This window comes from Petromyzon marinus, chromosome 47, assembly GCF_048934315.1.
Source record: "Petromyzon marinus isolate PM22_M1 ecotype Great Lakes invasive population chromosome 47, UKy_Petmar_22M1.pri1.0, whole genome shotgun sequence".
In the NCBI taxonomy this organism is placed as follows: Eukaryota; Metazoa; Chordata; class Hyperoartia; order Petromyzontiformes; family Petromyzontidae; genus Petromyzon; species Petromyzon marinus.
The window spans coordinates 3,769,165-3,786,481 of record NC_133713.1 but is presented as its reverse complement, the minus strand read 5'-3'; the positions used below and the strand labels follow the sequence as shown (position 1 = coordinate 3,786,481).

At 54.6% G+C, this 17,317-nt stretch overlaps 1 protein-coding gene across 5 annotated transcripts in view; it reads right to left on the bottom strand.

Annotated features, from left to right (window-relative positions):
- Positions 1 to 6,873, bottom strand: part of LOC116952604 (neuroligin-4, X-linked-like) — a 275,455-nt gene extending 268,582 nt beyond the window's left edge. For 2 of the 5 annotated variants that reach the window (XM_032972119.2, XM_032972120.2), the window contains exon 1: positions 4,087 to 6,871. In XM_032972119.2, coding sequence (XP_032828010.1) covers positions 4,087 to 4,585 — 499 coding nt within the window. In that variant the 5' untranslated portion in view covers positions 4,586 to 6,871. Of the gene's footprint in view, positions 1 to 4,086 lie in introns of all 5 variants that reach the window. The other 3 variants (XM_032972122.2, XM_032972121.2, XM_032972118.2) reach the window with 3 other exon arrangements.
- Positions 6,874 to 17,317: the final 10,444 nt, after the last annotated feature.

Sequence of the window (17,317 nt, the reverse complement as noted above, 5' to 3'; positions counted from 1 at the left end):
CACACACACTACCCATACACAACACACACTACCCATACACAACACACACTACCCATACACAACACACACTACTCATACACAACACGCACTACCCATACACAACACAAACTACCCATACACAACACACACCACCCATACACAACACACACTACCCCTACACAACAGGCACACTACTCATACACAACACACACTACCCATACACAACACACACACTACCCATACACAACACACACTACTCATACACAACACAAACTACCCATACACAACACACACTACTCATACACAACACACACACTACCCATACACAACACACACTACCCATACACAACACACACACTACTCATACACAACACACACTACCCATACACAACACACACACTACACATACACAACACACACTACCCATACACAACACACACACTACTCATACACAACACACACTAGCCCTACACAACACACACTACCCATACACAACCCACACACTACTCATACACAACACACACACTACTCATACACAACACACACTACCCATACACAACACACACACTACTCATACACAACACACACTAGCCCTACACAACACACACTACCCATACACAACACACACACTACCCATACACAACACACACTACTCATACACAACACACACTACCCATACACAACACACACTACCCATACACAACACACACACTACTCATACACAACACACACTACCCATACACAACACACACACTACTCATACACAACACACACTACTCATACACAACACACACACTACTCATACACAACACACAAACTACCCATACACAACACACACACTACCCATACACAACACACACTACCCATACACAACACAAACTACCCATACACAACACACACTACCCATACACAACACACACTACTCATACACAACACAAACTACCCATACACAACACACACTACCCATACACAACACAAACTACCCATACACAACACACACTACCCATACACAACACACACTACCCATACACAACACACACTACTCATACACAACACACACTACCCATACACAACACACACTACCCATACACAACACACACCACCCATACACAACACACACTACTCATACACAACACACAGTAGCCATACACAACACACACTACCCCTACACAACACGCACAACCTATACACAACACACACTACCCATACACAACACACACACACTACCCCTACACAACACACACTACTCATACACAACACACACTACCCATACACAACACACACACTACTCATACACAACACACACACTACCCATACACAACACACACTACCCATACACAACACACACACTACCCATACACAACACACACTACCCATACACAACACACACCACCCATACACAACACACACTACTCATACACAACACACAGTAGCCATACACAACACACACTACCCCTACACAACACGCACAACCTATACACAACACACACTACCCATACACAACACACACACACTACCCCTACACAACACACACTACTCATACACAACACACACTACCCATACACAACACACACACTACTCATACACAACACACACACTACCCATACACAACACACACTACCCATACACAACACACACACTACCCATACACAACACACACTACCCATACACAACACACACTACCCATACACAACACACACTACCCATACACAACACACACACACAAACTACCCCTACACAACACACACTACTCATACACAACACACACTACCCATACACAACACACACACTACCCATACACAACACACACTACCCCTACACAACACACACTACCCATACACAACACACACTACCCCTACACAACACACACTACCCATACACAACACGCACTACCCATACACAACACACACTACTCATACACAACACACACTACCCATACACAACACACACTACCCATACACAACACACACACTACCCATACACAACACACACTACCCATACACAACACACACCACCCATACACAACACACACTACTCATACACAACACACAGTAGCCATACACAACACACACTACCCCTACACAACACGCACAACCTATACACAACACACACTACCCATACACAACACACACACACTACCCCTACACAACACACACTACTCATACACAACACACACTACCCATACACAACACACACACTACTCATACACAACACACACACTACCCATACACAACACACACTACCCATACACAACACACACACTACCCATACACAACACACACTACCCATACACAACACACACTACCCATACACAACACACACTACCCATACACAACACACACACACAAACTACCCCTACACAACACACACTACTCATACACAACACACACTACCCATACACAACACACACACTACCCATACACAACACACACTACCCCTACACAACACACACTACCCATACACAACACACACTACCCCTACACAACACACACTACCCATACACAACACGCACTACCCATACACAACACACACTACTCATACACAACACACACTACCCATACACAACACACACTACTCATACACAACACACACTACCCATACACAACACACACTACCCATACACAACACACACTACCCATACACAACACACACACAATGCAGAGGCTACGTAACACGGCCCGCCGATCATAAATCAAGAAGCTGACTCGCTCACACACAATACACACACACACAATACACACACAATACACACACACAGCTCACACAATACACACACAGCTCACACACACAATACACACACAATACACACACAAGACACAATACACACAATACACAATACACACACAGCTCACACACACACAATACACACACACAATACACACACAGCTCACACACACAATACACACACAATACACACGCAATACACATACAATACACACAATGCACACACAATACAGACACAGCTCACACACACAATAACACATACAATACACACACAGCTCACACACACAATACACACGCAATACACACACACAATACACACACAATACGCACACACACAATACACACACAGCTCACACACACACACAATACACACACAATATATATAATACACAGAATGCGCGTGAACACGACACGGGCTCGGTTTCGACTATAACACAACGCGCGCGCGTGTGTCGCGTACATAGCACACACGTGTACATGCCCCTTGTATATATTACACACACACACACACGTGTACATCATCACACACGTGTACATGATCCGTGTATATATTACACACACACACGTGTACATCATCACACACGTGTACATGCCTTTTGTATATATATTACACACACACGTGTACATGACCCGTGTATATATTACACACACACACACGTGTACATCATCACACACGTGTACATGACCCGTGTATATATTACACACACATGTGTACATGACCCGTGTATGTATTACACACACACGTGTGTACATCACAAATGACTCGCCTATACATCACCCGCACGTGCGATGCATCACGCCACATGTGTATTAATCACACACACACGTGTACATTCCCCGTGTATGTATTGCACACACACACGTGTACATCATCACACACGTGTACATGCCCCGTGTATGTATTACACACACGTGTACATGCCCCGTGTATATATTACACACACACACACACGTGTGTGTACATCATTACCCACGTGTGTACATGACCCCTGCATATATCTCTCGCCCGTGTACATCGCAGACGGCTCGCCTATACATCACCTGCGCGCGTATTAATCACACACGAGCGTTGTACATCGTGAGCGTGTACACGACACACACGCGTGAACATCACACACGCGTGAACATCACACACGCGTTAACATCATGAGCGTGTACATCGTGAGCGTGTACATCGTGAACGCCGTGTACGCGACACACACGCGCGTGAACATCGTGAACGTGTACATCGTGAACGACGTGTATGCGACACACACGCGTGCACATCACATGCGCGCGCGTGAACATCACGAGCGTGTTCGCGCGACACACACACGCGCGCGCGTACACACACACACGTGCACATCACACGCGCGCGCGTGCACATCACGCCGTGGCCCTCACCGTCCTCCGTGGGCACGTAGATGTTGAGGTAGAGGCAGTCCTCGTTCATTTCGTGCATGTACGGCGCCACCACGTCCATGTTGGCCGTGAACCACACGGGCAGCATCACCTCGGGGAGCACCCCGCGAATCATCTGCGGGCACACGGGCGCGAAGTGCGTCGCGTTGCGCACTCCCTGCCACGCCGCGGGGGGCTCTGGGGGCTGGAAGCGGCGCTCGGCGACGGGGGGCGCCGCGTACGGCACCCCCAGGAACTGATCCACGGGCCCCAGGATCTCGTTGTTGAGGACGATGCGAACGCCGCGCAGCTTGCCGAAGTTGGTGGTGATGGTCGGGTACGTGGACTGTCCGGCGGCGGGGGCGGCCGCGAGCAGCCCCAGCAGCAGCCCCAGCAGCAGCGACGGTGGTGGCAGCCGAGGAGGAGGAGGAGGAGACCCCGTGGGGTCCCGAGACCCCCCCCTGCGGCGCGGCGCCTCTCTCCGCGACTCCGCGCCGCGCATCTTTGCTTCGGTGAATGCTTCTCCCTCACTCCGGCAGGAAGCCGACGGCGGTGGCTAGAGATGAGCTACGGAGCGGCGGCGGCGGCGGCGGCTGCTGCTGCTGCCGCTGCCCGCGGAGGCGCGCTGGGAGGGAGCAGAGAGCTCGCCGACTGCAGGGAGCCGCTCAGCACTGCGCGCCCCGGCTCCACGCCCGCGTCGCGTCAGATTCGAGCGCGCGCGGCGCAGCCTTCGGCGAACAGCGCCGCGCGTTACCGCGCCCGCGTGACGTCACGGCCCGCTCCCTCCAGCTCGCTCACTCGCGGCGCATTATCATCACCCTTGAACATCGTCGCCATCATCATCGTCGTCGTCATCTACATCATCACCATCAGCCGCAGCATCGCCGGCATAGCGCGCGAAGCCGCCTCCACTCGCTTCGCTCGGATCCCGACAGCGATGCGCGAATCCGAACTGCCCGCACTCTCTCCTCCTCTCTTCTCCTCGTTGATCCTCCTCCTCCTCTTCACGGTCTTATTCCTCTTCGTGGTCGCGATCCCCTCTTCTTCCTTCTCGCGATCCTAGCCCTCGTCTCTTCGCGCAGCCGTCGCCAGTTCGGAGAGCCGCTCTCCCGATCCCTTCAAAGCGCTCTGCGCGCTCCTCTGCGCATTAGCATCTCAAAGGGAGCGAGAGCGGCGCTCCTCACGAGGGAGAACTCGTGAAGAGATGCCCCCTCCTCCTCTCTCCCCTCCCCCCCTCTCCCTCGCCGTCTCTAGCTCTGACAAGGAGGCGCAGCGTCATTGGCTCGGAAGGGGAAGAGACGAGGAGCCGCCTTTTGGAATCCAGTCCCTGCATCTCGCGCGCGGCCTCGGCTGCGTCTCGCGTGCGGGAGCGGAGGGTCCATAGCGGGACCGGTCCCCTGTGCTGGACCCAGGGCCAGGGAGGTCTCCCCGCGTGCGAGGCGTCTCGCGGATCTTCGGCTACGTGGGCCAGGTGTCCCCGGGGTCACAGGTGTCCCCGGGGTCACAGGTGTCCCCGGGGTCACAGGTGTCGAAAAGGCCAAACTCTCACGAGGCGAGCCGGTTTCTTACGAAAACAACCCATCGTTTCGCATGTGAAGAAGCTGCACAGGGCTCAGGGCGGAGGATAGTGGCGGAGTGACGGCCAAGGAATGGAACGCGTCCGAGAGGACGTCCGTCGGAGAGACGGAGCTCGCGTTGCGGATAGATGTTCGATGGATTTTTGACATCGCCAGATTTTGAGAGATTGCGACTGATCGTGGAGGCCTCCGCCGAGCAGCCTGATTGATGATGGCTGGTGATGATGATGATGATGAAGCTCGGGGTCTATTTGTCCTCTGGGCCAAGTGTCTCAAGTTCCAGTTGTCTCCAGGAGTAGGTGACACCGTGGTTCAGGGGACATCGGGACGCAGAGGATGACGAGGAGGAGTCTGCGGATTCTAAACCTCGCGGTTGTGAGTGCAGCCCCTGGGTACGGCCCCGCGGTTACACACGCACAAAGAGTCCCCCGTGCAGCCTCAACAGATCGTTGGGGCGAGTCCTTTTAGCGGCCACCTTTGAGGGCCGACACGGCACACGTGGGTGATTTTTCCAAATCTAAACAGATATTCATTTGAGACTGAGTTCACCTAGGGGTGACCGGGCACTGGTTCAGATAATCGTCACCGGTGTTGGCCGTGAGCGTGATTGCAACACTTCTTGTGTAGCGCAACGCGCTAGCCACTGCGCCCCCGTTCCCCACGCGCGATCACACGCTCGGGCACGCCGCACTCGAGACACAACGTCGATCGCAGTGTCGAGCGGCGCTCATCTTCGCTGGTAGCCTCGAGCGAGTCAGCGATGCATTATTCCACATTCTCAGAGCGGGGGACCAAGTCCACCCATGTGGCCATCATCGATGACCTCCCACAAAGTGGTGCTGTAATTCATGTTGACGGTGAAGATGTTGGTGGTCGATAGGCTGAGTCGACCCCCGACTGAAATGTGAGCTCGAGACGTGCGGACAGAGAACGCGCGCGCGCCACGAGGCGCGCTGCCCCTTACGGACTGGGGAGCGGCGGCCGCGCCGCGCTCTTCTGCAGACGAGGAGCTTGGGGTCGACTCGCGGGCGCGCGGTGTTTGTCTCGGCGCGTCCGTGTGGCTCAATGTTGTTGCAGTGCGGTGTGGGGGTGGGGTGGGGGTCGTGATGTTCATCACGGCCGCGGAGCGCGCGAGACGAGGGCTCCGCGCCGGAGGTTCCGTGCTGTGGTGTCGCCCCCTAGAGTTGGGGCGGCTCGACTCGACGTGGCGCCGCGAGTCGCCGTCGCAACGCCGCCGAGGCGACACCCGCGGCTCGTGGATTTGACTTCGGGTCCTCCAGTTTTTCCATCCATCAAGGCCGTAGCCATGGAGTCAACATTGGAGGGGTCTGGGGGGGTCCCCCAGATAAAAATCTAAATTTGAAAACGAATTTCCTGCCTGAAATATTAATAAAAAATGCACTAACACGTAGGATGGACTTTTTTATTTTTTTTACAAGAATGTCTAATAGTATATTGTATTACATTGCTCTGTTTCATTGTATGTAATGGCAGAGATTAGGGATTAATAAAGTACAACCATAACCACAATCATATAAATAGAAATAGATGTTATAGCAATATATTGGTGGGAATATTTTGAGCATATTGGGGGGGGGATGTGCCCCCCCCCAATATATAATAATTACGGCCTTGCCATCCATATTTAGAATTAACATCACGCGTTTAGAGTATTTGGCTGCTCTACATTTCCACGTGGTAAGCCACATTGTTGAGCCATCATTTGTAGCCCACTAAGCTACACAGCTCAGTGGGCCTTACCTGATGAAATAAAAGACATAGTTTCATACTGTAGTTTCGTTTACATTCGCTCGCATTTCTTTTGATGGCAAGATGACCGCAGTGCAGTTCTTCAGGATCTGCTGACGGTGTTTCCATAATGCACCGAGGGCCGAGTGGTGTTTCCACGAGTTTATGTGTGCGTTGTTTAAACCTTGCGGTTGTCGGGCCTGCTCTTGTTATTTGCAGATTCGATTGTAGTGTAGTAGTGAGCGATTGATCGCGTCGTTCGTCTCGCATTCATCAGCCACGAAGCCGACTTACGCATCGTGAAACGTGGGTTCATGTTTGTGAAATATTTTCTATTGTTCACGCGACACGGTTGTTATTTTTGTTTTTGCACCGACTTCACATTCGTTTCTTCGCTGTACTTAATTGCATTTGTTCATTTTGCTCTTTCACATTTTTGTGACGCAGGTGACTCTTGCAAACGAGCCTCTGGTCTGTCTCCCTCCCTCTCTCGAATTATCGCGCTGGTTACACAAAATTAAAGCGAACCTCGGAAACCCGCAATTATCAGCGTCGTCATTGCACGTGGCCGATACGTGGGGTGACATCGACGCGTCACGCGCACACACACACACATATATCTCGTGTCACCGTGTCATACTTTGCGTGCAGCTTGCGGGGTTCATCGATGCGCACGGAGGCCACGTGGAGGGTCTCTGCTGGGCAGGCACCGTACTCAACAGCTTGCCTCGTGAAATACCTTACACGACTGTATCGTCATCATCATTCCCAAACAACCAAAATTAATAATTATAACAATCACCCCGATCGTTGAATTTGTTTTGTAGATGCCCAGTCTGATGCTGCCAAAGCCATATGTTAATTATCACACAAGGGCAGAGCATGTGCTCTGCCTTCAGAGCGAAATGAATAATTGAGCGGCCGTCGGCGGCGTGAGACGAATGCGCGTGGCATATTTGGCAACGCGTGTCGATGCTGGGCCACAGAGCCACAGCTCGTCCATGACACACACACACGGGCCCAGGGAGATTTCGTCGGACGATCGAGCGACGCGACGCCCGGTGACTGTCACCGAGCGTCGTTTCGCGCGGGGCCGGGGGGAGCGCGATTCGAGGCGCGATCCAAAGGCACAAGTGATGAATCGCCCAGCCGAGGACATCGCGATCGAGGCTAGTTAAGCGTTGACACATTCCCCCGGACGCCAATTACATCCATTCTCAAGGTAACAAACTGAATCCGGACACGAGACGCGTGGATCGCGTTTATCCAACGCGACCCGTAGCACCCGGACGAATCAGAATAAGAAGGAATGTTGCACAATCTCACAGCGCCAAACGACGGCAGACCTCCTGGCATCACCTGCTACAACTGCAACCACCTGCAACAACCACCTGCAGCCACAGTCACCACGCGCACACCCACGCCGCCAGATAGCAACCCGAAACACAGCAACGGCCGAAATTCACTGCGATTGTGCCAGGCTAGGTGCACTTTGCCCTTCCAATAACCGGTTTCGACAGCACAAGTCTCATCTACTGGCATCATATGCTACAGCCACAATCACAACACCCACAGGCACGTGCACAGCCTATGTTGTCGATCCACTTATGGATGAGGGCCTCCCCGCGCCGTCGCGGGTCGTGGGGGACTCTTTGACCATACTTAACCACGCTGGTCACTGCAGGCTTGGCGAATGCGGGCAGCGCAGATGTGAGGCGTGCAAAATGGATTGCACCGCCCTCTGCTGTCCGCCGCGTCGCCCGCCAGCACTATGGCAACCTGTGTGTGCGTGGCAAATCGGCCACGTGTGCACGTGTGTACGCTGGACTTCTTTCGCACCGTGCGTAGCCCACCGTGCTCATCGGAGATGTGCGTGAGATTTGTTTTTCTTAAAGCTATGGCAGCAAACCGAGGAAGCCGGAGGGAACTCACCCCCCCTCCCCCCCCCCATGCAGAAACGGGAGAAGACATACAAGCTCCACACCGAGGAGTCGCCCGCGTCATGAATAAAACCTCGGTCCTTTGTGGCTGCGAGGAGGCGCTGCGCGTGGCACAACCGCCGCTCAACCCCCGACACATTCCGAAGATCGGGCGGGATTCGTTCACAGCGACCACACCTCGACAACGAATTCAAAAAAGGAAATTAAATTAATTTAGAAATGTCTCCTACCCACCCCCCCGCCCAACCCCACGTGTGCACGGGCATTGCTTAAAAATTTAAATGCAAAGCGTTCATCACAAGTGAGTAGGAATGACGGTGCAGCCACACGGACACGGCGCTGCTGCTGCTGCTGCTCGGGTGCTGCGGCGTGGTGCCGAGGCGTCGGCGTTCCCTGCACGCGCATCCGCAGTCATTACTCCACTCCGCACCGGGCGACGCGCCGCGGGCTCCTCGCCTCGCTAATGAAATGCGATCTCACGCGAAAGTCAATCGCGAGTTGCGATACGAGATGCGCAGCCTCTCCACGGCTCCCCGCAGAAAAGAAAGGGGGGGGGGGGGGTGGGTGGGAACAAGAAAGCTGAAAGTGGAAAAATGTGCGGAATGTGTCGTTAAGAGAGACGGGCGCATTGCTTCTGGTACCCGTGGCCCGGCTGACGTTGGCTCGAAACACAAAATTGCGCTCAAATGATTTCTATTCGGAATTCACGGGAGGCACCACCCCCCCCCCCCCCCCCCCAGTGTGAGAGATCGGTCTCGGGAAGTTGATGTCGCAGAACCGCTGCTGAGAAGATGCCTTAATCTGCCTCTCGTCACAGTAGGGGGCCCTGCCCTTCTCATCCGCCCTGCGACTGACGTGCGTGCCTCGTGGCGACCGAGCACAGAATGTGTCACGCTGACAGCTGAAATTTCCCCTAAATGGGAAACCCAAGTTTGCTCTCCGTGCGAGCGCTGGCGACGGGGCTGGCCGACAGCACCAACTCGCCGCACTCGAATTCCCGGCTTCAACCACGGGCGGCCGAATCCCAGGCTCGAACCCCGCGAGGTCAACGCGTCTCCGACTTGCCACCCCCGGTCCTCCTCGTGCATCCTTGCGCTGAACCCCGGTGGGGACCGGCGCGAGTCGAGCCCCCCTCCCCCCCCCGCCCCCCCCCCGCCCCCCTCCAACCATCCGCGCTCCCTCCGAGCGTTCGCTCCGTGATGTCACGAGTTTCCTCCATGCCCAGGCCCAACCCCGTCGCACTAAAAATGAAACCGGCGTAAAAAAAGCATCAGTCGTTACGGATAAATAAATATAATCTCCACCGGCGGATTGTTTGTCGTGTGGGCGAGGCTGCCGCGTGGTCGCCGCTCGGCGCGGGCGTTTAGCGGCGCAGGCGTCGCGGTCACCCGCGCGGGGACATCACGAGGCGCGATTTGGGGCCGCAATGAGCGATCGCGTTTGGGGGGCCCCTCGTGCGAGGAGGCGCGCAGCATTCGCACGGAGCGCCGCGACCCCGGGATCTCCCCCCCCCCCCCCCCGCCACTGATCACGCAATCTCGCTGAAACGGGGAAAAAGCATTTCTACGATAAATACACGCCCGGCAGAAATAACACTTCAGCGCGAAAGTAAAACGATTCGTCTTGCATAGAGCCACCCGCGCCCCAACGACATTAATTGCCACAATAACGCCGCTCGGTGTGTATATAATGCGGCAATAATCCAAGATTTACCGGCGGCTCGGCGTGCGCGGCCCCAGCTGTCGCTCCCCCCTCCCGCCCCCCGGGCTCACGGCGCAGTCTCCCCCTGGGCCTCCGCGCTTCTCCGGGCCAGGGAACCACCGTGGAGCTGGGAGCCACCGTGGAGCTGGGAGAAACCGTGGAGCTGGGAACCACCGTGGAGCTGGGAGACACCGTGGATTTGGGAGCCACCGTGGAGCTGGGAACCACCGTGGAACCACCGTGGAGCCACAGTGGAGCTGGGTGACACCGTGGGCCCCTTCTGAGCTATCCCGAGCCGAATGGGGCATCCCACAGAGTGGCATCGCGTGGGCCTGGCACAAGGAATGAGAGACAGAGGATAGACGGCCACCGTGCACAGCAGGCTGCTACGTATAGGCTGCACGCCCCGGTGGAGGAGGAGAAGGAGGAGCGGCTGCTGCTGCTGCGGGCTGATTGCTCATCCCTCCAATGAACGCGACACCCGCTGCACCTGCAGCTACCGTAGCGCTCGGAGCGCTGCGCCTGCGGCAGGGGGGCATGTGGCTTATTGTAGCTAAGACGCCGTATAGAACGGACACGAAACCCCCTCCTGGCTCTTGGCACGGCGGATGAGGAGGGGGGAGGAGGAGGGTGGGTTTCAACGAAAAAGATGAATATGGACTGAATTAGGTCATTGGTAACACTCGGGTCGCACAGCAAAAAAAAAAGCTTCTGGGTTCGATTCCCAACTCGGATGCCTTTCTGTGTGTAGTTTATATATCCCTCCCCCCCCCCGTTCTGCATGGATTCCATTTGGGTGCTTTTGGTGTCCTCCCAGAACCAAAAAGATTCACAAAATGTAACTGGAGTTGCCCATACATCGCAATTGGGGTCAAACAGCGGCAGTTACATGTCCCCTCTCCCCTGCTGCGATAATTTGACAGTTACTCTCCAATAAAAAAAAACCTCATTGAGTCTCAACATATTTCAGGAGGGTTCTGCCAAATTTTCACAGTTAGGGGGTGAAGTCGTGTCATCCCATTTTTAGTCATCTGCCAACATGTCACCAATATTGGAATGTTTAACCAACACCAGGAACCCGGAGGAACCCCACGCAGAACAGAGGGGGAGAGGAGACACACAAACGCCGCACAGGGACAAGCGCCCGAGTCGAGAATCGAACCCAGGGGCCCTTCTTTGTCGCGAGACGCGGGTGCCACTACCGTGCAGCCCTCCCTGCCGCGAGTGGCGCCGTCAACGAGACCACTCCCGCGTGAGGCCCCGGCGTGCCGCTCGCGAGTGGCGTTGCTGAGTCACGGGGCACAACCCAAGGAGGCATCGCGCGGTTGATGGCGGTGGCGGTGTAACTGACGGCGGTAACGATCGGCGAGGAGGAGGAGGAGGAGAGAGAGAGAGAGACGCGCTGCGGGCGCCTCTCATGTTGGAGTGGCAGTGGTGGGCACCGCGTAGCACAATACACAATCATTGCCAGCAGGATAAACAGCCACTGAATAATGATAATTGCAATTACAGTAATCGCAATTTGTGAACTCCCTATGATTGTAATTGGGGTTTTTGTAGTGCCGAGTAATTTGCGTGTCACTTTAAAACCAATTACACTCGCTTTGTTTCCTAATTGCCCGTATTTGCCGTCGAGAAGGCGTAATTGTAATTGTGATATCACCGTCCGGAGTAATTGACCCGGCTCTGATGAACGACGGGGACATCTTGGGGACGCGTTCCTCCCCCGCGCCTCCTCGCCCGAGGCTCGTCCCGGGGCTCGTTCCGGGGCCCCGTCCCTGGGCGTCCCGGGTGAAGCCCTCCGGGGGGGCCCCCGCGGGTCGCGCCCCTCGCCTGCGTGGAGCGCCTCGCTCTGCGTCGCGTCCAGAGCGAAGGCGGGGCGCGATTTCTCGCTTCGCGTCGAACGTTGAGCACAGGTGCCCGACGTGCGCCGGGAGGGACCGGCCCGTGCCGAGGCCGTTTCACTTCGAAGTTCACAGCGGAGGGTACACCATGCAGCAGCAGCAGCATCAGCAATATGGTTACTCATTATTACGTAGCCCATTCTGCGAGGGGCCCCCTTTTGCTACTCCACATCCACCCCATGGCCGCGCCGCATGGCTCCCAGTCCCCAACTCCCTCCCCTCCCCCCATCCACCCGTGCTGCCCCCCGTGTTCAGATGGTGTCTCGAGACCTCCGCCTTTCCCCTCCGCCCGTGGCTCGCCCGCCTCTCGAGCTCGAGCCTCGAGCCGCCGTTTTTGTCGAGCGGCGTGCGACGCGCGGCCGCTCTGTTCGTCCACGTTGCGCTGTGCCGCACGTGACGAGCGCAGCGCCGGTGATGAGGCCGCCGCTCGCCGCTGGGTGCCCCGCCCGTTGTTAGGACGACCACGTGTGTGTGTGGTTTTATTTTCTCTCTCTCTCTCAACTCCTCGAGTCCGCTGAATCTCAACGACAACGCAGCCACGCGTTCAGTTCTTTTTACACTGACTTGGGAGATTGCGTAGCTGCGGCGCTGCAGGAAACTGTGCGTGTGTGTGTGTCTGTCTGTCTGTCGGATCTGGGTGTCTTCCGCCTGCGCTAATGCCTCTGCTGCGCTGGGTTTTCTCGTCGTTTGTGCATTCGAGATAATTCGCATGCGCGCTGCGTCGCCGGCGTTGTCCGAGGTGTCCCTCGAAGAGGAAGCCGCGGAATCTCTCCCCGTGCCTCCTGTGGTTAGGAGCCGTGATTAACTGCTGCTGCTGTTGCTGCTGCTGTTGCTGCTGCAGCTGCTCGCCCGATGTCGCACTCGCTCAGAGGTCACCCTGCAGTGAGCGCGGCTCGGTGCTTATCTCGCTCGCGGTGGCACCACCACCTCCACCTCCTCCTCGGAGTCATTCGCGGCCGAGTAACAATTTAGATATCCCTATTTGCATTGCACATTACCCGTTGTGTATTCACAAGGATCATTAAAAATGTAGTAGATTGCTTAATTACCGCGGGAGATAACCGCAGAATGTATCTCAGCACTCCCTCGTGTGTACATCGGCCGCGTCAATCATCATCGGCAGCAGCAGCAACTATCTATCCACTGCTGGATGAAGGCCTACCCGACGTTGTCTCCACGTCCCAGGGTGTTGCGATGCCCCAAAATCCATCTCGCTTCTGCGCACGAGCCGATCCCCGTCGCTCCATCTCCACGGTAGGCGTCCTCGAGGCAGGTTCCCCGGCCCCCACCTTTAGCTGCCATTCTGTCACCAGCCTTCCACATCGCATAGCACGCCGTCGAGCGATGCAACATGCCCGAGGAAAATGAACGAAACGTCTCTCTCATGTCTAGGTGGTCCTATGAACCACGTGTCCCTATTTAAACAAAAACAACAACCTGTCTCTTATCGTAGCTGCCAGAAGGTACACGCGTGTCACGGAGCTCATACATATATTGCACGCGTGTGCGTGTTTGTGTGTGTTTGTGTGTCTGTGTGTTTGTGTGTGTGTCTGTGGGTTTGCGTGTGTGTGTCTGTGTGTGTTTGTGTTTGTGTGTTTGTGTGTGTGTGTTTGCGTGTGCGTGTTTGTGTGTGTTTGCGTGTGTGTGTTTGCGTGTGCGTGTTTGTGTGTTTGCGTGTGCGTGTTTGTGTGTGCGCGTGTGTGTGTCTGTGTGTGTGTCTGTGTGTTTGTGTGTTTGCGTGTGTGTGTCTGTGTGTGTGTCTGTGTGTGTGTGTTTGCGTGTGCCTGTGTGTGTGTCTGTGTGTGTGTCTGTGTGTGTGTGTATCTGTGCGTGTGTGTGTGTCTGTGTATGTGTCTGTGTGTGTGTGTCTGTATGTGTGTCTGTGTGTGTGTCTGTGTGTGTCTGTGTGTGTGTCCGTGTGTGTGTGTGTCTGTGTGTGTGCGTCTGTGTGTGTGTCTGTGTGTGTGTGTGTCTGTGTGTGTCTGTGTGTGTGTGTCTGTGTGTGTGTGTCTGTGTGTGTTTGTGTGTGTGTGTCTATGTGTCTGTGTGTGTCTGTGTGTGTGTTTGCGTGTGTCTGTGTGTTTGTGTGTGTGTTTGTGTGTGTGTCTGTGTGTGTGCGTCTGTGTGTGTGTCTGTGTGTGTGTGTCTGTGTGTGTGTTTGCGTGTGTATCTGTGTGTTTGTGTGTGTGTGTCTGTGTGTGTCTGTGTGTGTCTGTGTGTGTGTCTGTGTGTTTGTGTGTGTGTCTGTGTGCGTGTGTCTGTGTGTGTGTCTGTGTGTGTCTGTGTGTGTGTGTCTGTGTGTGTGTTTGTGTGTGTCTGTGTGTGTGTGTGTGTCTGTGTGTGTGTGTCTGTGTGTGTCCGTGTGTGTGTGTGTCTGTGTGTCTGTGTGTGAGTTTGCGTGTGTGTCTGTGTGTTTGTGTGTGTGTCTGTGTGTGTGTGTCTGTGTGTGTATCTGTGTGTGTCTGTGTGTGTGTGTGTGTCTGTGTGTGTGTTTGTGTGTGTGTCTGTGTGTGTCTGTGTGTGTGTGTCTGTGTGTGTGTGTGTCTGTGTGTGTTTGTGTGTGTGCCTATGTGTCTGTGTGTGTGTCTGTGTGTGTGTTTGCGTGTGTGTCTGTGTGTTTGTGTGTGTGTCTGTGTGTGTGCGTCTGTGTGTGTGTCTGTGTGTGTGTGTCTGTGTGTCTGTGTGTGTGTTTGCGTGTGTATCTGTGTTTTGTGTGTGTGTCTGTGTGTGTGTCTGTGTGTGTTTGTGTGTGTCTGTGTGTGTGTCTGTGTGTGTGCGTGTGTCTGTGTGTGTTTGTGTGTGTGTGTCTGTGTGTGTGTGTCCGTGTGTGTGTGTCTGTGTGTGTTTGCGTGTGTGTCTGTGTGTTTGTGTGTGTGTCTGTGTGTGTGTGTCTGTGTGTGTGTGTGTCTGTGTGTGTGTGTCTGTGTGTGTGTTTGTGTGTGTCTGTGTGTGTGTGTGTGTCTGTGTGTGTGTGTCTGTGTGTGTCCGTGTGTGTGTGTGTGTGTCTGTGTGTCTGTGTGTGTGTTTGCGTGTGTGTCTGTGTGTGTGTCTGTGTGTGTGTGTCTGTGTGTGTATCTGTGTGTGTCTGTGTGCGTGTGTGTCTGTGTGTGTGCGTGTGTCTGTGTGTGTGTTTGTGTGTGTGTCTGTGTGTGTGTGTCTGTGTGTGTGTGTCTGTGTGTGTGTCCGTGTGTCTGTGTGTGTGTCTGTGTGTGTGTGTGCGTCTATGTGTGTGTCTGTGTCCGGCAAAACAACCCCCTACCTCCTCGCGGTGCCGGACGGGCAACTTTGTCGTGGACAGTGCTGTGGGGGGAGATCCAATTTTGATTGGCTCCTCCCCTCATGGCATATGTGTCCACCACAGGGGCTAAACGGGGGCTCTGGACGGGTGCGAGGGGCTGGTAACCCCTCCACCTTCAATTAATTACCACGAAACCACGAGTTAAACTGAAATATGTAACTAATAAGCTTGTGCCGGAGGCCCCGGGGGGCCAGGCGTCTATGACGTCTCCTGGCCAAACCCCAAATGGCGGAGCCAGGAGATTGAATATCCACCCTCGGGGCTCCTCCAGAATCAAAGAAAAGCCACTACGGGTGGCCACGTGGAATGTTCGAACGCTCACTGCGGAGGAGAGGCTGCCACCCCTCTGTCGGGAGCTGGACCGGTACCGCCTGGATCTATACTGGCACCTGGTCTGGAGTGATTGGAGGGCATGGGCCAGATCAGCTCAATAACAACGGTAGGAGGCTGCTAGATTTTTGTGCAGCCCATGGGCTTGTAATTACCAACACGCTGTTCCGGCATCGGCGCATCCACAAAACATCATGGATGCATGCCAGGTCCAAGCAAGAAAATCTGCTGGACTACATAGTGACGGACCAGCGGATGCGAGCCTATGTCCTTGACACCAGGACCTACCGTGGAGCTGATCTGCCCTCTGACCATTGACTAGTCATCTGTAAGATGCGCCTGCCATTCTTCCACTCCGGTGGTGGGTGTACACCCAGGACCCCATTCCGACCTAAAGTGGCCTGGTCTCAGTTATCTGATGAAAGTTGCAAGCGAGAATTTCATCATCGCTTGCAGCTGGGATTGGCATCATCCCCGACTCCTCCTGATGTCGAGGGTAAATGGGCGAGGTTTAGGACTGTGACTCATGCAGCTGCAATGGCTGCTTTGGGTACGCGGTCCAGACCTCCCCAGAGACCCTGGCTGACAGAGGAGGTGTTCAGGATGGTTAAGAAAAAGCGACAGGCCCACTATCATCGGCTACAGAATCCCACGTCAGAGAATGAGGAGGCTTACCGCAGCCTTCGCTCGGAGGTTCGGAGAGCCGTGAGGCGCTGCAAGGATGGGTGGTGGTTG